General features: G+C 36.1%; 2 protein-coding genes and 1 non-coding gene across 3 annotated transcripts; 2 read left to right on the forward strand and 1 right to left on the reverse strand.

Moving 5' to 3' along the window:
• Positions 1 to 1,634: 1,634 nt before the first annotated feature.
• On the forward strand, positions 1,635 to 6,595 carry LOC113325390 (transcription factor RF2b-like). Its single transcript, XM_026573581.1, has 4 exons — positions 1,635 to 2,343; positions 3,689 to 3,821; positions 4,897 to 4,981; positions 5,699 to 6,595. Exons 1-4 carry the CDS (start codon positions 1,808 to 1,810, stop codon positions 6,154 to 6,156), a joined length of 1,212 nt encoding a protein of 403 aa, XP_026429366.1. The 5' UTR covers positions 1,635 to 1,807; the 3' UTR covers positions 6,157 to 6,595.
• Positions 6,596 to 7,143: 548 nt separating this feature from the next.
• Positions 7,144 to 8,774, reverse strand: LOC113325389 (delta-aminolevulinic acid dehydratase, chloroplastic-like). Its single transcript, XM_026573580.1, has one exon. It carries the CDS (start codon positions 8,672 to 8,674, stop codon positions 7,370 to 7,372), a length of 1,305 nt encoding a protein of 434 aa, XP_026429365.1. The 5' UTR covers positions 8,675 to 8,774; the 3' UTR covers positions 7,144 to 7,369.
• A 91-nt stretch (positions 8,775 to 8,865) lies between these two features.
• Positions 8,866 to 8,939, forward strand: TRNAT-AGU. The gene has a single exon. It is a non-coding gene; the product is annotated as a tRNA-Thr (tRNA).
• Positions 8,940 to 22,368: the final 13,429 nt, after the last annotated feature.

The raw sequence follows: 22,368 nt of genomic DNA on the forward strand, positions 1-22,368 counted from the left end.
ATCTCTTAAATTATACCACAGTTTTTCGTAAACTTTATACCATTGAAAAACATTTTAAAACAACTATGTAACACATGACTATCAAATTATACATATTTCTTATAGTAATAATAATCAATTAAAATGATAGTTTTTAGAAATATCTTCCTTTGATTAGTGAGATAACTCAATTATTTATGGGACAAAATTTAAGACCAACTAGTTCAATTAATTTGGGACGGAAGGAGTAGTATGATTCATGATATTCCATAGGAAGCCGCAAGTATCGAGGGGTAAGCACATGCATGGAAATGCAAAACAGAGATTGATTAGTCAAAGGATTAAATTAGACGGTATAGTGTCCCTCATATCGATTTCGAGGCATGTGCATCATATATATGTGTACGACATATTCGTTTTTCATGCACAAGAGCCACAATAGTATCAGTCAGTTATAGTTGTTTATTGCGCAACAGGTTCTTCTTATGCAACCCACTAAATATGGTATCAAATCAAATCTCTTGGGATCGATCCCATTCTTCTTCTTCTTCCATTTAAGCGTACATTGTTAACCTGTGCTCCATATCTTTCTCCACATGATTCTTTTTAAGTTTATAACTATGAAGATTTGAATGTGATACACGTAGATATCTTGGCAATGTCTCGTGACATGTTGGAGGTTGGGACTCTGCAAGTCTTCACAGTGCTGCATAGTATTTAGTTCCACTTTCCAAACCTCACATGCAGGAAAAAGATAAATTCCTAGAAAAGTAACCTCACGTGGTTCACCTTTCTGGTCTTTTGACCAAGGCAAGGAGGAAAACTTCCGTGTAGTGGTGGTGAACTTTCCAAACATTTCACACACAGCGTCACCGACTACCACCACTTTTGAGGGTACCCGTCATTTGCATTCACGGATGCTGAGAGCGTCCACAGTGGTGCGAGTATAACCAAAGACCAAAGACTAAAAAAAAGACCAAATTTGGGTTTAGTCCGTCATGTGGCGTAGTGGGAAAAGAGTATATTTGGTCGCGCGTTGATAAACATTACGCCTGGAATCAGGCGTTGGTAAAGATAATGCCCGAATGGGGCGCTGGTAAAGATAACGCGCGAGTGGGGCGTTGGTATAGTATACGTTTCAGAAACAAAAAAAAAAAAAAAAAATGGGGCGGAGGTATAAAGCCCGCCCCATGTAAGTTTTGAAAATTTGTGAAAGTGGGGCGTACATTATATCAACGCCCCATCGGGCGTACATTATATCAACGCCCCGTTTCAGGCGTACATTATATCAACGCCCGATGAATGGCGGAGATTATATCAACGCCCGATGTGCAGCGGAGATTATATCAACGCCCGACTATATTTGGATTTGGTCCTGATCGCAGACCAAATTTGGTCTGGATTTTACTCTTTGATCAAATTTTGATCGATGGTCCGTCCCACTACGCCAGCCCACTCGACTGAAAATTTGGGTTTACTCGTCCATTGCAGTTGCTCTGATAAACTATCTAAGACTAAAACAACCCTTTGTAGACCATGCTTTTCTTTTCTTACCTGAACCCTAAAAAAACACTTTTTGGTCCAAAAACGATATTAACTAAAAAACCGAAACCGAGCACTTTTTCTTTTTTTCTTTCCTCCCCATACTTCACTTTTACGAACCAAATTTCTCTCTTCATATATAATAAAATTTCACCACCATTTATTTGCTTCACAATGCTAGAAGAGGAAGAAGCAGAAGAAATATAAACAAATAATAATCTAAACAAAACCAAATCTCTCTTCCCTTCTCTGCAACGAAGAAGAGAGAGAGTGTGTGTTTAGAGAAATGCAAGATCCATCAAACCCTAATTCACAGAAATTATCAGGAGGAATGGCTGGAAACAACAATCCTAGTAGTAGTAGTCTACCATTTAGAGGTTCACATCATAGAAGAGCACATTCAGAGGTAAATTTCCGGATCTCTGAAGACCTAGATCTAATTTCAGATCCATTTGATACAACAACAACTAGTTTTGAAGAAATGGGATCAGAAGATGATCTATTCTGTGCTTATATGGATATTGAGAAATTTGGATCTAAAGTTGAAGATGGTGCTGCTGGTAATATGAATTTGGAATCTGGAATTGGTGGTGGTGTGAATCAGAACAGTAATGGCGGTGGTGGTGGGAATGATAGTGGGGTTTTTGGTGCTGAGAAAAATATGAGACCTAGACATAGACATAGTAATTCTGTTGATGGTTCTTCTTCTATGTCTAGAGGAGACAGAGAGAGTTTGTTTGGAGATGTTATGGAAGCTAAGAAAGCTATGGCTCCTGATAAACTTGCTGAGCTTTGGGCATTAGATCCAAAACGAGCCAAAAGGTATACTTCACTAATTACCTCATTTCTTGGATTGTTAGTGATATAGTGTGTTGAATTAGTAGTATAATTTGAAGTTTCTTGTTCAATTGTAGTTAGTCTCTGTTAAGGATGGTATAATTTGAAGTTTCTTGTTCAATTTGAACTGGTACTATATGCAAATCTGGTGATAGTAGATATTAAAATATTCCATGGTACCTCTTGGAGAGCTTCAGATTTAGGTATATAAATGATAGGAAATCATGTCGAAAACAGCTAAGGATAGTCTATGCAGCAGTTGAGCTGTTTCTTAGAAGTCATGTTGTTGTTATTGCTGGTTGTAGGAATTTTTTCTTCTGTATATGCTTGTTGAGAGTAGTGTAGTTTGCTTAGCTATTTGCTTAAGGGGATCTGTGGCGAACGATCCTATTGGACTGTGAATACTTCCATGAATTTCTTTTGGTGTTAATTCTTGTGAATGTATGTATCATATAACCTAAATTTGCAGTCTCAATGTTTGATATCATGGATTTGGGAGTTCTTTGTGCACATATCACTTCTGTAGAAATATGTACCACATTGTCTGGATATTCCACAATTGGATTATATAATATGCTTATCTTAAATGTGAGGCGAGTTTAACAAGCCCGCGGGATGTTGCGACTTAAATAATGAGTATCTTTGCATAGTAAACTTCTAGGAGGTGGACACATCATTTAGTGTAGATTGCGACTAGGTTTTCACAGAACATATGAGTTTACTAATCTTCGTTCTGGATATGGTGATCTTTTCATTGTCAAAATCAAGCTGCAAAATACAGTAGCATTAGTGGATTATAACTACCAAGAATTTCTTTTCATTTAAAACGCAACCAATTTTCCCGGTGCCTAACCCCGCTAAACTGAAATCTTTGAAGAGATTTCTTAGGCCATTGCAGCCCCTTTATCAGTGAACAAGTCATTTGGTGTTTACGATTATTGTCATCAAAGATCTTTTTCCTTATTTTTTTTTTAATCTTCTTCTTTTCCCTCAGTTTTCCTTTTATGTTCTGTTGAAGCTTCTATATATTTTTGTTTGTTTATTGGCTACCATCTTTATTCTCTCCCTCTCACTTTATGTGTAGCTTGTGCTTACTATTTACACAAACTTGTCCTGCATTATGAATTTGATGGGGTTCATTGTTGTGGGTTCTGGCTTGGAGTCTATTTAGCATCCAAATTTCCGAAAGAATGATTCTTTCCTGGTGGTCTGCACCGTGTACTGATTGAATATCCTTGCCTACAGTTTATAGTGTATGTGTGTTATTCTAGTTTCTCCTCTTGGGATGTGGCGACGGTTTTGATGTCTTGTTTTTTCTGAATCTATGCAGGATTTTGGCAAATCGTCAGTCTGCTGCACGTTCTAAGGAGCGAAAAGCCCGATATATAATTGAACTTGAACGAAAAGTTCAGACCCTTCAAACCGAAGCAACTACTCTTTCTGCACAGCTCACATTATTCCAGGTTTGGAATGGTTGATGTTTTCTTGTTGTTAAGTTGATTTTCAATAGCATCATAGCAGAGGGCAGCTCGATATTGTTCTCTTCCATAGTTGCATTAACCTTTAAAGTTAGAGTTTAGTGTTGGTGAAATATTTGTGTGCCTGAGCAAAGAAACAAATTGTTGAGGAACCAACTCTGTACTTTATTTGAGTTGTCAAGGATGATAAAAGTTGGTGCATTTGCAATGTATATACCACGCGAATGCTCAAGTTTCTGCCTTTTAGGCGAGTTATGTGGTTGATGACATACTAAAGTAGCTGTTAGGGATGTACTTATGTATATATACCACTAATATAAGGAAGAAATATGCTACCTGATAGCACCTAACTTAATTAGCCGCTGTATCCGATTGTAGTTTGCATTAAGTCATTAAGTAAGAGGCGGGAAGATTCTAAATATATGTGCCACATGTAGGCAAATGTTCGCATTCCTTCTGCCTCCTTATTTGTGTCTGAGCTTCAAACTACCATCAAACACTACCGGTGATCCCTCCAGAAAATCAAGTCATTCTTCACCTTTGCATCATAACATCTTCACGGTATCCCAAGGCTGCCAGTCTTCACATAGTGGCTGCCAGTCTGTACCATAGACGATTAAATTCACTTAATTGGATAACATGGATTATAGTACTTTAAGCCCTTTACATGGGTGATACAACCATATCATCCTTGTACAAAACGACGTGTAAGGTCCTATACAGGTTTTGTTATCTTGTGCACCCATGCGTAAGATAACACCCAATGATTAAGGAGAAAGTGACCATGCAATAGCATTAGGAGAGATGCTATTGGTTGTCCACTTGTTCCAATGCCAATCGTTGGGTGTTATCTTGTGCATGGGTGCACAAGATAACAAAGCCCTAGCACATGCAATGCATTGCCAGGCTGTAGGGGTAGAGTTCTACCAGTTTCAGTATATTTTTCATATGCGAGTTCATGATCCATCTCTTAACTTAATAGTAAGTAAGGCGCAGTTATACTGGCTTTCTTCATTATATTCATTGTCTTACTCCGTCTTTCTTCTCTTCTTCTGTTTAGAGAGATACTACAGGTCTGACTACTGAAAACACAGAGCTAAAGCTTCGGCTACAAGCCATGGAGCAGCAAGCTCAGTTGCGTGATGGTGAGTGTCTTACATAGTTTATTTCAACAATATTCATAAATAATGTATATCCTGTTATTTCTCATAAAAGCATCCGTACTAGGTAGCTATGTCTGGATTTAATTCACTTGATTTATTTTAGATTAATAGAAGCTTATTCAGATATTATAAAGATCTGTGGTGCAACATAAAAATGAATCAAGGGTGGATATGTATTGAGGATAAATACTTTTCATGTGGAGTAGTAGACCTTTGTTGATGAAATTACAATATTTAAAACGTCAAGACCGCGAAAGCTTAGTGGCTTAAAGGCCTTCAGCTTTAATTTAAATTTTGAACCCAGTTTTGATGGAATTACAAGTTCAGAAATTAGAACCATAAGATTTCAGATGAGGATGATGATCTGTATTATTGAGGACATCAATCACATGCCCTCAGCTCATCTCCTGGTGGTCCAACAAAGATCTTAATTGACATCTTACCTGCATATATTAGGATATATTAGGTTCTTATGTTGTACCTGAAAATTCGATTGAGAACCAATCTTTGCGTTGCTTATAGGTTTTGCCGTATAATTATCCAATGGAACATTACGTTCTCTTCTTTCTCATATTTGGCTAACCATGGATGATCTGTGGTACTGTTAAGGGTTTACTGAGCATAGATGGACTTGTTTTTATAAAAGTTACATTGGAAGTCCTATTCATTTCATCTTTATGGTACTGATAATGCTTGCAGCTCTGAACGAGGCACTAAAGCAAGAACTTGAGAGGCTCAAGGTTGCAACCGGGGAAGCGGTGAACAACAACGAAACTTTCAACTTGGGGATGCACTATATGCCATATAATTCATCTTCGTCATCCTTCTTTTCGCTTTCCCAGCAGCAACAACAGCAGCAGCAACAACATCAGCAACAACAACACCAACAGCAACAAGGAGCAGGTGGTGGTGGTGGTCACAACGATAGCAGAGCTTACCAGACCATGCAGTTGCCACAGTTCCATCCATCTCAGTCTAACATGCAAGGTCACCACCCTATGTTTTCTGCCCGTGCTCAAGCTCTCTCCGAAATGATGCAACAAGACCAGATTGGCCGGTTTCAGGGACTTGATATAAGTAATAATGGCAGGGGAACTAGTATTGTGAAGTCTGAAGTCCCCTCAATTTCTGCCAGTGAAAGCAGCACTACATTGTAAAAACCGGCTTGGCTTCCCACTGCTGACAAAACCTACGTATGGCCCACCCTGCCCACCAAATTGCTAGTTTGTTTATAGACTGACATCACCAGTCCCATTCCAATAGGGCTTCTTTCCTCGTTTTCTTCATCAGGTACTATAATACTTCAAATTTTTTATTTCATTGGCCATCATCTTTTCAATGCTTGTCTATTCTTAGGGTTAATTCATTTAAGTTTTTGGTTAAAGTGCTGAATATTTGGTTGCAATTTTCTTCCACGTTTCTTTTTCTTCTTTTCAATTTTTTGGGTGTGCTGTAATTTGGGAAACAGAAGGATGTTTTTCCCAAAAGTGTTAAAATTAGTGGGATTGTATCTTTTTCATACAACTCATCTGTAACTTCTCCATCCGATACTGTTGTAACTCTGATTTCTTTAACTTCCATTTCTTTTGAATGACTCTCAGCGTCCCTTCCCTAAACATTTTACTGTTATTACAACAAAATGTCAGCCCATATAAATAGCTCCTTTTCAGTGAGCATCCTTAACTACCAAACTAAAGGCAGGATCTATGGCATTCTGCTCATGAGCCATGGCTGATCTGCTCTCCATGTAAACAAAAAGAAAATTTACATCGAGTACAAGGATGGTTCATCTTATAGAATTGATTTTCCCTGCAATGCTATAGAAATGTTGGTTCCCTTGAGATAGTTGGCGACTGAGAGAGTTTCCTCAAGGTTCCACCTTCTGCAACTGCAGTTCTTCTACCTGTTGTATGCATGTTGCTCTACGGTCTTCCTCATTTGGGTTGGCTGATGTCATGATCCATCTGGTCACCCTGCAACCACCAAAAATGACTACCCCTATTTCCGCCTGTTCAGTGACATGGTTGGCGGATAACTAAACTGGATTACCCATTAAGCAATTTCCCCAACATAGAAAGCAGTTTTCTTTGTAATAGAGAGAGCACTCATGTCATGCTCTCCCCGGGGGTTTGGAAACATAGATGTCATCATACATTCAAAGAATTTTATTGAAAATTTCTTGATATCTTCGCATTTTTGTGTTATACTACGGCAATTCGTCTGGAAAGTAATTTTTGTTAACCTTCTTATTCAATCGAAATTATGATTTAGTACATGGCTGCACTTATGAAAACTATAGCTTATCCAAAACTCTACTCTAACTTAATCTCTAAAACTTGCAATTAGCTGCTTTCTACTGCAGGAAGAATCCTATCGCTTCTCACCACATAAACATCTAGCAGCTTGTAGAGCAAAATATGTAAGAATAATGTCAGCACCAGCGCGTCGGAGACACATCAGTGATTCCATCATTACCTTTTCTTCATCTATCATTTTCAGAGCCCCACCAGCCTTGATCATTGAATACTCACCCGAAACCTGATATGCAGCAATTGGTAGAGGCGAGTTATCACGGAGAAGTCGTACAATATCCAAGTATGGAAGACCAGGTTTCACAAGAAGGATATCAGCTCCCTCAGCCTCATCAGCACGAGCCTCAACCAGAGCTTCTCTATAATTTGCTGGGTTCATCTGGTAAGTTTTCTTGTCTCCAAATCGTGGATTTGAGTCCAATGCCTCGCGGAATGGACCATAAAATGCACTTGCATACTTAGCTGTATAGGACATAATAGACACATCTGGAAAACCTGCAGCATCCAAAGCTTGTCTTAGTGCTCCCACTCGACCATCCATCATGTCACTCGGACTAACTACGTCAGCTCCTGCTCGAGCCTGAGCAACAGCTTGTTTGCACAACTGATGAACTGTTTCATCATTCATGATCACTCCGTCTTCTCTGACAATGCCATCGTGCCCGTCCGAGGAATAAGGATCCAAAGCCACATCTGTGTAAATGACCAAATCAGGGTATTTGTCTTTCAGCAAACGTATGGCTCGTGGCACCAGACCGTTCTCATTGTAAGCCTCGTCCCCTGTAGGTGTCTTCAATGCATCGGGCACCTTGGGGAAAAGCACAATGCTATTAACTCCAACATCCCTAGCCTTCGAAACCTCTTCAAGAAGACCATGTCTCCATCCAAGCCTGTAACATCCAGGCATCGCTCCTATTGGGGTATCTTCTTCCCCTTCATGAATGAATAATGGGTACACAAAATTTGCAGGACTTAGCTGCGTCTCTTGAAAAGCTGCTCTCAGAACAGGTGACTTCCTGTTACGACGAGGACGCTTGTTCAGAGGAAGTAATGAAGCCAAGGGAGTTCCAGCCGGTGCTGCTGGTTTCGGTGGGACTGGTGGTGCTTCAGGAGCATTACCGGCTACAACAGCCGCTTCACATTCCTCATCAGTTAATCCGAGTTTCTTTAATGGCGCTGCTTCTTTCTCGTTACTAGCTTTAATAATAAATCGAGAAGACGATCGTACCTTAATCATACCACCGGTGTTGAAATAAACTTGATTCGTTCTTCCGTTCAGTTTCAATCCAGTATGAGTTTGAGCTTTCAATTCTCTAATTGTAGCAAAATTACTCGGAGAAACAGAGATCATCGTTGAAGCCATCGATTAGATACTTTAGGATGAGGAAGAAATTTGGGTTCTCGTTGAAGAATTTCAAGCTATAAGGTTTAGATCTTGGAGCAAGGTTAAAGAAGACTTGCCTTATCTAGTGAAGATCAGGAAATCTACCTACTCTGAGAAAAGAAAAAAAAAGGACAAACAATTTATAAATTCTGTCACAAAAGAAGCAGACAGCTTTCATAGCTCAGTTGGTTACAGCATCCGTTTAGTAAGCGGGAGGTCTTGAGGTCAACTCTCAATGAAAGCATTTTATTCATTTTCTTTTTCCATTCCATTGTTTTGAGTTCAACTCTCACTGAAAGCATTTTTCCATTTCATTCATTTTTTAGCGATTTTTCCATATTTTTCATTTCATTCATTTTTTTTGGCGATTTTTCCATTTCATTGTTTTCATCGGAAAGCACTTTTTTATTTTCATTCATTTTTTTTTGGAGGTCTTGAGTTCAACTCTCAATGAAAGCATTTTTCCATTTCATTCATTTTTTAGCGATTTTTTCATTTTATTGTGTTCATCTGAAAGAATTTTTTTCATTTCATTCATTTTTTGGCCAGTATTTTTCATTTCATTCATTTTTTTTGGCGTATTTTTCATTTCATTGTTTTCATCTGAAAGCATTTTTTTCATTTTCATTCATTTTTTTGGAGGTCTTGAGTTTAACTCTCAATGAAATCATTTTTCCATTTCATTCATTTTTTGGCGATTTTTACATTTCATTGTGTTCATCTGAAAGCATTTTTCCATTGCATTCATTTTTTTGGCGATTTTTCCATTTCGTTGTTTTCATCTGAAAGCATTTTTTTCATTTTCATTCATTTTTTGGCTAAAGTTTTTTTGATCCACTCTCAATAAGAGCATTTATTCATTTCATCTATTATTTTTCTTTCAACTCTGAATGAGAACATTTTATCCATTCTTTCGTGAAAACTATTTTCATCCGCTCTCACTGAGATCATTTATTCGTTTCATCCATTTTTTTGTGAAAGCTTTTTCATCCATTTTTGTGAAAGGTTACAAAGGAGCAAACTTCGAGCCTCAAGTTGACAATCGTTCTCCTTGCGAAAGCAGTTACAGGGAAGCAACCGTCTAGTCCCAAACTCTCACTGAAACTAATTCATCATTTTTTTACTCGAAATGTTACAAATGAGCAAAATTGCATCCCCAAGTTCATAAAATCATGCATTGATATCAGAAAGTGGTGTCTTTCTCTCTGAAATTGTAATTACTTGGGCATGTAAAAAAATTTATTCTATTATGTTTATTTGATTTTCCTGATCTTCATATTTTTTTTCTCTGAATTAACAATGAACTTATTCATCAACTTTTCAAAATAACTCAAATTTAGAAATTTCTAAAATTCCTTCCCTAAACTTGAGCTGTTATTGACCGTATATCAATTTGAATATACTACTAAACTCATATTCCAATGATACATACTATCTCAAATCTCGAATTATTTTGCTTACAAGGATGATTGATTATGGTTACGTTAAGAAAATTTCACCCTACTGAAAACCATATATCTATTCATAAGCACAAACTCCAAAATATCTGCTTTTATTGTTGTTTTTATTCTTCTTTCACTTTCTGATGTCAAGCAATTCTCAACTCTAAATTGCCTCTATAACCAAGCAATTCAAAGGTATTAATAGTGTTATACCTCAAAGAAAGATAATTGTATTAGTGAAAGATATTGATGATACATCTGATACTTAGATAAATAGTCTGCTTGGAAAAATCCTTGCAGATTCTCTGATAAAAGTTCTAGATATTCAAGAGAGTATTTATGGTACGTGCAATACATGGTAGAGTAGAAATCAAAGTAACGAGGAGAAATCTTTTTATGTTGAAACTAAGAAGTAAAGTAAAGAAAGAATTCTGGAAAGAGCACTATGGACCAGTTATTAGCCATTTGTTGTCCTTGAAGAAACAAGATCCTAGAGTATCGTTACAAATATAAAGTTGACTCATCAATTTTTTTGTGGAAGTTTAGGAATCTGCACCCGAAACACCTTGACCGCGTGATTTATAATATTTTGAAAAAAATATTTGTGGTCCTAAAACTATCATCCTTAAGCGGGAAGCGGTATCAAGCTTAAATTGCAGTTGAGATGAACAAACCCCTAAAGAAGGTTGCTTAGGTTCATATTATTACAACGCAAAAATCTTGGTTAAATATCATTTTCAGAAGAAACCTAGAATGATTTGCTCAAAATATTTTGTTAGTGATCAAAAAAGGGAGAGGGTACCAAGTACACCACCAACTTTTTCATTCGCCAAACTATATGGAAAAAACATAATACAATCACAAGTAGGTCAACAGTAAAGACCCTTGTGCAAGTTTGCATATAAAGCTTATCTTCCACGATCGATATATATGTTCTGATTCTGTAAAAAAGTTCCTAGATGATCTCAAAAATCAATTTACAAGATCAATTTAGTATGTACTGAAATTGTACAAGATCTGAATCCCAATAAACACGAGACTTCTAATATATATTTCAATATACAAATGCAGCAAGAACAAGTCTAGTAGGATCTCAATTAATTAGGGATTGAAGAATATCTAGATTGATAATGTACAACTTGTGATATTCCGATTATAAAGATAAACAATATAATGCGGAAAAAAAATAACACAAGACACCAGAATATTGTTAAAGAGAACCGCAGATGCAAAAAAAAGTCCGGGAGCTAATCTATTTTGAACATCGCACTGTATTAAAATGCTACAGACACTAACATACTATCAAACTTCGGAATGAAATGTAGTTGAGACCGAATTTACCCTTCAAAGAACTCAGCTTCTGCCATTCTCTTATAAGTTTCTTAAATCTCACAAGATCCTACTCATTTGATTCCCTTAGCTGGCGTCCATTACAACCTAAGATTTTCTTCAGACTTTGCGAAGACTTTTGATATTTATTTTCCTCTAACAGAAATACTATTGATTTACCTTCCGATATATTTCAATAAGGTTTAGAAATATTTTTGCAGTAGACAAGTCTAGCAAACCTCACGGATCCAGAACACTTACACTCTTATCAAAGAGAAGCCTAGATCGTTACCACCTCACAAGAACAATTTAGACAAATCAATAAAGATTTTAGATGTCTATCTTGTGAAATCAAAAAGCCTAAGACAAAGTGAAATTTTTGATTTTTATTTATCTTGTTCCTGACCTAAAGTTTGTGAACTTCGATAACCAGTATAATAAGATCCAGATATAAGAACTATCAGGTAAAACATAGTTTGACCGAGCTTCGCGAATCTCTAAGTGAAGTCTTCAAAAGCATAACTTAATACAATGTAGTAAAAAAAAACCTAGGTTATTGAGAACGACTCTACGTTTGCAACTAAGACACAAGCGTGCTAGGGATTGAGAAATCCAGTTGCAGGAGTCTCTCTATTTATATATTTTCAAGGCTACATGTGGTTTTGAATTCAAGCCAAGGTTGCTTAGAATCCGAGCTAACACTTTTCCAGTTTAAATGAAATTTCAAGTAGTAATTCATCTAAGCATGTGAAAAAGTTGAATGGATATTACACAAAAGAATATGCACTATGGTCCGGATAGTTATTGAGCCGTGCACAACGATAGTTCACAATGACTAAGCAAGGCCGTGAACGTCCAAGAAGTCAAGAACACTCAAGACTAAACAATAATCAACAAGCCCAATAAAAAATTGTGAATAAAGTTGTCTTAAAATTGTTTATGAGAGATATTGAAAAAGTGTTAGAATCCCTTAATAATTAGTGTACAAAAGTAAAAGGGCTCCTTAGTAAGTAATATCCTTTTAAATTCTCAAAAACTACACAAAAACATGTCAAAAGTGACATAGTATGTATACTTGGTTTACACACCCTTGGACGGTTCGTGAACTTTTTCCTTTTTCAAAGACAAAGAATAGATATCGGGTACACATACCTTTGGCAGTTCGTGTACTTTTGTCTTCATTAAAAAATCAACAGAACTATGTCAAAATTGACATGGTATAAACACTGGGTATACATATACCTTGCAGTTTGTATACTTTTCCCTTAATAACTAAAGGCTACAAAACTATGCTTAAAACGACATGGTATATAAGCTAGGTATACATACCCTAAGAAGTTCGTATACTTTTTCTCTCATATTCAAATTGAAAAACATTCTCAATAGCCATACGTATGCTAGGTACTATTGAAAACAGTTCATGTATTGTTTGCTTGGGAATTTTTCCAAATATTAATTTAAAATTTAAAAAAAAAAAAACAATTTTTGAACAATAGATTGTTCTTGACTAAGATTGTTAAAATATCTATGAACTCATATTGCTCGAATCATATTTTGAGAGTTTATACAAGAAAAGCCTGAACTCAAAATTTCTTCTTTGCAACATTAAACTAAAATCATATGACATTATCTCTTAAGATAAAATGGTAGACGAAACGAATAAATAGGATGATTCATTCTTCGCATGCCTCATGTTGATGAATTTCTCGCGAATCTCTCGGTTTGTTCTTCATTTTTCAGTCTTTGAGGGTATTCGGCTAAACTACCATGCTTTGATCTTAGGTCGAGACTTGACTTTAGTAGACTAAAAATCAAGATATAGTTTTGTAAATCTAACATTAACAACAAGATTAAGATAACAAAGCTTGTGAGCTCAACCCAGTGATGCTCTAACTGATCAGGTTTGAAGAAAGTTTTGGAATTACAACTTACCAACTAAAACTAGATTTCATGTCAAAACTAGAATTTGATGTTTGTTTTCCAATTCAAGTTGAGGAAGTAGATAACTTGTTATTAGAAAATGATGATAGTCTAGAATTTAATGAACCACACGCTAAAGATTGTCTTAATACTAAGGAAGATCCAAGGAAAAACAAGAGGTCAAGAAATGATGCTAATGAAGCTAATATTTCTTATGACACAATTATCAATCAATTTCAAAGCTAAACTCAGGAAACTAGAACCTGTCCAACTATCAAAGGCTCATGTAATCACATTGTTATGAATTACAGAGTCGCTGAGAAATCCTTAAATGACATGGAGGAGTGAAAATGGACGGGACAGAGAACAATGCAGATGTGCTGCCGTTAAAGTCCTCGTAAGGAAACAACAAAAGTTGCAGATTAGATGCTCTAGTATGTTAAAATACTTTAATTATCCTTATCGTTGTCATACTACTTATCTTTAGATTTATAACTGGATTTTATTCTTTGTCTCTCTTGTTAATAGAGCTCTTAATTTATATCTTCAAAGAAGGTATAGTTTATTTGTTAAAAGTTATATCTTTACTCATTCTAGTTGTTTTCTAAAAATGAAGATTATTTCTTGGAGTAACCAAGGATTATATGCTAAAGTGACCAGAGATCATCTGATGCACTCGGACATTTCTCCACATCCATGATATTATATTCCTATCCGAGACTAAGATAATTGATGATATGATTGTCAAAATCATGAAAATTTTCAATTTTGTTAATTACTAATCGGTGCCTTTATAGAACTTGCTGGAAGGTCTTATTCTGTTAGAGAAAGATGGATTTTATTTTTAAGTGGTTAACACTTCTGAAATAACGATTCATGCTATTGTCAAGAATGATCCATCCAAAAGGAGAATGGTTTTTATCGTGCATTGCTGGACATCCTATAGGAATGAACAAACTGACTATTGAAGTTATATCAAAAAACTTGGTGAATTAGTTCATATTCCTTGGGTAGTATTAGGTGATTTATAAATTATTCTTGCTTTGAAAGATAGAGCCAACCATGATTCTAGTGGTAATCTCTTTACTTGGTCTAGCAGTAACCATGACATCTGTAGAGTTTAATATAGATTTTATAGGGCATTAGTCAATAGTGATTGGTTTATAACTTATCCTCATTATAGTCGGTCCTATCTTACTCTGAATGGCTCTAATCATAGCCCGTACTTCTCAATCTAAATGAGAGTAATACTCTAAAGGTTGGGACTAGACTTATCCTGAAAACTAGCTTTAAAATGCTACTTGTGTTGTTAAAATAAAATATACTTGCACATTGATTCTGCAACTTTTTTAATCTTGTAACAAAGCAATCTAGCACTAGAAATCAATTGGAAAGATAGAACAAAAATACCTTTGGAAATATCCATAAAACTATTCATAGTCTCACATCTCAAGTGACTCGTCTTCAAGGAACTAACAATATTGACTCTAATACAATTAAGGTGCAATCAAATTATGTTGTGAATGCAGAAGTCAAGAATTTTCTTTTATATGAATAAAAACACAAATATTTTCATATAAAAGCAAATAAAAGGAAGTCAAGAAATACAATTGATTCTTTGCAAGTTGTTGCTGGTTCTTAGCTCCAAGACAAGCATTTACTTGAACATTTACGAGATTATCATTTCTTGAAGATTAATGTTAGAGCATCACTCGGTTGAACTCACAAGTTTTGGTTTAACAAGCTTGTTGTCAATTTTAGTTGATCAAAACTATGTCTTGGTTTGTAGTTTACTTAAGTCAGTCTCGAACTAGAGATAAAGCATGGTAGTTGAGTATCAGAATTCACATTTTTACTTGCTAGTCCAAAAATAATGACTTGGTGTAGGTATCATCATTTCTTATGATCTGTATAGAAGTTCTCCCAGCCTATCTGATACCTAAGCAAGAGAACAGAACATGGTCCATGGGAAATTCTATATAACTAACTAAAATAAAAATTATGCAATTGGATAATTTTTTTATATGAGAAATATAATTTGAGTTCGTGAACTGCCACAATTGTAAACTGAATACAACTTGCTTACATGTATATGTGTGAATCTAACATGTCAAGACTCAAAGTGGTTCGGTTAGTGTTGATACATGAACAATACTTATCCATTACTAAGGAGAAGCAATCCTGTAGGAGATTCTAAGCCCATGGGATGATATGGGGACTAAAGCCTCCTCGTGGACATATCCATGGGTATACAAGGATAAGGGGGAATTAAGAAGAAGTTAGAGGCTATTTTAGAAGTAAGGGAAATAATAGTAACCAAGAGAGTTCTAAGGACATGTGGCATGATGTCATGAAAAGCGGGGATTTTAGGAAATCCTATAAAATGAGGAGGTAGTACAATGGAAATGTTCATCTCTTTCTTACTATTCTAGGAAAGGTGTAGTACATGCTGGGACTAGGATTGGTTAGCGTAAACACAAATTACCCCTAAAACAGTTATCCACGGAACTAACTTATAGGGTTCGTAACCATTTCACCACTCATAAGAAACAAGCAACATTTTTTTTTCATCTTCATTTGTTTTTCCTCTTTCAAGTTCCAGAACAGAAAGAAAAACTTGAAGAGTTAAAGTATGAAATTTGATTTTCTACCAAAATCATTCATACTAAAAGTTCGATTTTTCTACGTTATTGGACTCATTATAAACTGTCTACAATGGGTGATCATCAATTTCTCTTTATTTTCTCATTACAAGAAATCTCCATTATGAACAATTCTCGAACGAATAAGTTTTATCAATTCTTCACTTACTCTTTGTAATTTCCTTTGCTTTAATATATTTAGGTAAAGAAAAAATGATAGTGGATAAGGTTCTAGTAAAAGTAAAACTATTGTTGACGATGATGAAGTAATTTTGAACCACAATAGCAAGTTCGAAAACTATTTTATGATCCTAGTCCTTGCATGAAATTTGTTGATAAGAATTGTCGTGACAAAATTCTTAAGTTTCGTAAGAATGATGTTATCATGGAAAGGAAATTTGATCATATTGTGAAGGAAAAAGAATATGCCTCCTTTTTTGATAATCGTGTTTAGGGATATAACATGACGGAATGGGTGAAGCCTTTCCTGAAACAGTGAGATTGTTCTACGCCAACTTGCATAATTTGAATATTCAATCGCCAATTTCTAAACTATTGTCAGTGGCATAATCTTTGAAGTTAACAAAAATGTTATCTTTGAACTTCTTGTACATCCTGTTGGGTATGATTTTACCATTCCTTAACCTGCTCACTATAAACTTTCCCAGTCTGATGTTTCATAGTTTCTTCTGGGAAGAGGGACTACTTGGAAATATAGAAAACTTAGTACGATCAACCTTAATTTTCATTTGAGATTTTTTAGTAAGCTTGCCGCTTCTAGTATTATTTAACCTTGAAAATAATATGTGGAGCGGGACTATGGCAGAACTTGTTTACTATCTTGTTAAGGAAGACACGATTATTGACTTGTGTGATCTCATCATTCGCCGAATGATCGGGGTGACTTCTGAAAAAGTGGAGATCTAACAACCACGTCCAATATTTCGTTTAGGCAATCCGTATGGACTAACTCCAATATAATTCCAAGAGAATCAACTAGACAGTCAGATTCAATCAAGGAAAATATATCCAAGAGTTATATCTTTGTTTCTCTATGTAATCAGCAAATCAAACAGATAGGAATCCGCGAGCCTGATTATTATGAGAAACAACTTGAACGGTACCAAAGACCAATGATCAAGTGTCAATCAATTTCGATCAACGAACCAAAATTTGGATTTACTAATTGATTGAACTACGCACAACCTGTGATATTTCAATTATAGGAACAAATATAATGCGGAAAAGAAATAACACAGACACCAGAAGTTTTACTAACGGGGAAACCGCAGATGTAGAAAAACTCTGGGACCTAGTCCCGATTTGAACACCACACTGTATTAATCCCCTACAGACTCTAGCCTGCTACAAGTTAACTTCGGATCGGAATGTAGTTGAGCCCTAACCAATCTCACACTGATTAAGGTACAGTCGCGTTCCTTACGTCACTGACTCCCAGCAGGACTCTACGCACTTGATTCCCTTAGATGATCTTAGCGACAACTAAGAGTTGTTACGACCCAAAAATCGAAGACTTGATAAACAAATCTGTCTCCCATAGAAAAGTATATTCTTATAGATAAATTTGTCTCCCATAGAAATACCTATGAAGTTTTTGTTCCGTGTTTTGATAAATCAAGGTGAACATGAACCAATTTTTAATCCGGTCTTATTGAAAAAGCGGGGGGTACAACAACCACATCCAATATTTCACTTAGCAATATGTATGGACAAACTCCAATATAATTCAAATAGAATCAACTAGACAGTCAGACTCAATCAATGGAAATATATCCAAGAGTTTGTATCTCTGTTTCACTGTGTAATCAGCAAATCAAACAGATAAAAATCCGTTAGCCTGATTATTATGTGAAATAACTTGAACGGTACCAAAGACCAATGTTCAAGTGTCAATCAATATAATCAACAACCAAAGGTTGGATTCTCTAATTGATTGAACTACGCATAAACTGTGATGTTTCTATTATAGAACAAAATATAATGCGGAAAAGAAATAACACATACACCAGAAATTTTGTTAACGAGGAAATCACAAATGCAGAAAAACCCCGGGACCTAGTCCATATTTGAACACCATACTGTATTAAGCCGCTACAGACACTAGCCTACTCCAAGTTAACTTCAGAATGGAATGTAGTTAATCCCTAACCAATCTCACACTGATCAAGGTACAGTTGCGCTCCTTACGTCTCTGAATCCCAGTAGGACTCTACGCACTTGATTCCCTTAGCTAATCTCACACACAACTAAGAGTTTCTACGACCCAAAGTCGAAGACTTGATAAACCAATTTTTTCACACAGAAAAGTCTATTGAATAGATAAATATGTCTCCCACAGATAAACCTACGAGCTTTGTTCCGTCTTTTGATAAATCAAGGTAAACAGGAACCAATTGATATTGTTAGAGCACTGCTAGGTCGAACTCGCATGCGTTGCTATCTCAAGCATGTTTGTCAATGTTAGTGATCAAAACTATAAGTCTTGATTTCTAGTCTACTTATATCTAAGTCTCGGACTAGGATAGAAAGTGAAGTTGAGCTCAAGACTTCATGGCTATCATCATACAACGACAAAGAACTACTCAAGGAACTTGTGGAACTTCATTGACTAAAAGGTATGTGGAGACTTGAACTTATCTATCACTCAAAAGTCTATCTACTTTATCTCCTATCTTGAGACAAAAGTCGTATTGCTATATAGACTTTCATTATACACATTTGCTATTTCGAGCCGAGTTTATCTCGCGTATCTATTTCTCGAAATATGTGTTGGTTAGCTTTCACTTTGGCCAAGATCATCTTTACTAATGACGAAAGTCATATTAAGTTTCAATTACTTGAAAATGACTTTGACGAAAAATGGTTTGTGAATAAAAATCATATAGCGTCCTCTAAGAATGTTTCAATGATTGAAATGATAGTTTAGAATATATAACCTTGGAAGGATATAAACATTGTGTGGTAACACATATATGTGTAAGTTATTATTCCTTGAACCAAAGTATGCGTACTTTGCTGCTCAGGAAAACCGGAATTAAAGTCCGCGTACCAGTACGCCCACCATCGGAAGTTCACGTCCCGTGAAATCTGCTGGAGTTTGTGAACTGAAAACAAACTCATTCCGGGTACTTAAGTTCGCGTACCAGTATGCGTACTTAAGTTGGTTATTTTCTAAAAATGATTATTCGTGAACTTAAACTTATATAAACTAAGGAATGCATATTTGCAAACCATGACTATAAAGTTCATGAATTGATTCGAGTGAATCAAATCGCTTTTGCTTCGATTGTGTCTTGTATACTTCTATAGTATCTAAGCAATTGAACAACTCTCTAACTAGTTCATTTGAGTCATTTGAACTAGTTGTGATAAAGAAGAATATGGTTGATATGGAAGTGCTCATATGGATAACCATTTGGTTAACTACTGTTGAACCAACTAAGTGTACATGTTTGGGTACGGTTACACAAAACTAAATAAACGTGCATTTTATTTGTGTGTAACAATCTAAGTTCGATCTAACAGTTGAAAGATATTAGCTTGAATTTAATCAGGTTTTCATCTAACGGTGAATATTGAATGCTTTGTTACCAAGGTAACTTAGATTGCAAACCCTGATTTGAAATTCTATATAAAGGAGAACTCTAGCTATTGGGAAACCTAATCCCCACACCTTTTGTGTGATACTAGTTGTATTAGATAGAATCGATTCTCCTTTGACCTTAGGTTTCTTCTCGAGACCCTGTAGGTCGACTTGAAGACTTCATTGGGATTGTGAAGCCAGACCCAACTATTTTCTTTGTAGTTGCGTGATCTGATCTTGCTATTTCTATCGTATTTGAGTACAATCGTAAGATTGGCTTGAGATTGATTTCTCCGATAGGCAAGATATAAAAGAAGTCACAAACACTTTCGTCTCATCGTTTGTGATTCCGCAATATCTTCTTTCACTAGTCGATTAAGATTAGTGTGAGGTGATTGATAATTCTAGGCTATTCTTCGGGAATATAAGTCCGGGATATCAATTGGTTCCTGTTCACCTTGATTTATCAAAAGACGGAACAAAAACTCGTAGGTATTTCTGTGAGAGACAGATTTATCTATTACCTAGACTTTTCTGTGTGATACAGATTTGTTTCTTAAAGTCTTCGACTTTGGGTCGTAGCAACTCTTAGTTTTGGGTGAGATCAGCTAAGGGAATCAAGTGTGTAGTATCCTGCTGGGATCAGAGACGTAAGGAGCGCAACTATACCTTGGATCAGTGTGAGATTGATTGGGGTTCAACTACAATCCAGACCGAAGTTAGTTTGTAGTAGTCTAGTGTCTGTAGCGGCTTAATACAGTGCGTGTTCAATCTGGACTAGGTCCCTGGGTTTTTCTGCATTTTCGGTTTCCTTATTAACAAAACTTATGGTGTCTATGTTATTCTTTTCCGCATTATATTTTGTTATATAATTGAAATATCACAGGTTGTGCGTTGAATAGATCAATTTGGAAATCCAACCTTTGGTTATTGATTGAAATTGATTGATCCTTGAACATTGGTCTTTGGTACCGTTCAAGTAGTTTCTCTTGTATTCAATTAGACTCGCAGATTTCTATTTGCTTGAGTAAGTATTGAATCGAGAAAGTGATATTTAACTCTTTGATATACTTTTATTAAAATCGAGTCTGACTGTCTAGTTGATTTTCTTAAAAGTATATTGGAGTTTGTCCATACATATTTCTAAGCAAAATATTGGGTGTGGTTGTTAGACCCCCGCTTTTTCAATTGGTATCAGAGCAGGCAAACACACCTAAAGACCTTACAAGTTTGTGTTTGTAGCGATCTGACTCTATAGACGATAAGAATATCTCAGATAACGCAACATCAGCTGAGAGTCATCCTTGTGAGTTTCAAAGTCCTGAAGCTTCTAAGAAAAACTCTGTTTCTGTTCCTTTGACTGAATCTGCATTTAACTGGGAAAAATCGCTTGATGAACAGTTGGATGATCTTTCAGATGACAGTGATTCAGAAGGAGGACAAAGTATTGATGAGGAAGTCTCTCAATATATCAGGCTTTTTGACCAAGCTTTGAAAGAAAAGAAGTCAACTACTTACTTGAGTAAATACATGGCACCTCTATATCAAGAAAACATAAAAATGAGAAAACTCTTTGAAGGTTATGATTATGGATATAAACTTTTACAATCTATCGTTAAAGATCGAGAAGAAGAAGTACTCTCAAAAATGTCTGAATGTAATAATCTTCTTAAAAATCTCTTTGTGTTGAAAGAAAGACTTGCACAATCTGAAGCAAGATATGACTCTCAACAAAAATGTTTCAAGGACAGAGAACTCAGTCTTCTTGCCAAAGAAAATCATTGGAGACTGATCTCGCTGCTGCTCTTGATAAAGTGAAATCACTGGAAGAGAGTCTGAGTAGATTCAATTCTAGCTCTACGAATTATCTTCTATGCTTGGAGCATGTAAAGAACATCGTGATACATGTGGGCTAGGCTATAAAGGAATAGACGCTCCAGAAACTAGTAAGATCAATTTTATTAAAGCTAATGATTCAAGTGAAAAAACTCCTGCAGCTAGTAAAGTTCCTAGAAACAAGGATTTTGCTCCTTCAAAATCTACTCACACGAGAACAGTGAAGAACAAGTCCTTCAACTGCTATTATTGCGGAAATAAAGGACATCCTTGTTTTGGGGTAGAAACTGATTCTGCTATTTTTTTGGTAAATTTGGGTGTGTTGATGAGAAACGAATTCAAACCCTAAACAAATGCACTGCACGGGAGTACTTTAAGATTCGAGAGATCAATCTGTAAGACTCTGGCCTAAACCAAGAAATGGTCGTTCCAGATTCAATTCGGTCACAAGGTGAAGGAGAAGGGTTGATCTTAGGGAGGGAAGCGGAGAAGGTGTTTGAGATCAGAATGTTGAATTATGAAGGTGTGGCTGTTTTATGACTTGTATCAGAAAATGGTTTCTGGCTACTTGTGTTGATAACACTTTTGTTTTCTTTTCGAAATAGATTGAAAACCTATTTATACAAGTCATTGAGCGCACCCTGATCTCTTAGGAAGTGGAGGAAGTTAAGTAGTGGAGAAGTCGGTTTGTGCGGAAGGTGGTGATCATCATGTTTCCGTTATGAGGGAAGACTGATCACACGTTCACCCACTACTCTCATTACTGTTAACCGTCCGTCTCTCCTGACATTTTCTCATAATGGGCACGTTGCACGCCGAACGCTGTAAACCGCTAGACCAATACCCCGGTGAGTATCCCCCAGTTTGTGACATGTTTGATGTCTCGAGTGAATGGGTCAA

This window comes from Papaver somniferum, chromosome 11, assembly GCF_003573695.1.
Source record: "Papaver somniferum cultivar HN1 chromosome 11, ASM357369v1, whole genome shotgun sequence".
NCBI classification, from domain to species: domain Eukaryota; kingdom Viridiplantae; phylum Streptophyta; class Magnoliopsida; order Ranunculales; family Papaveraceae; genus Papaver; species Papaver somniferum.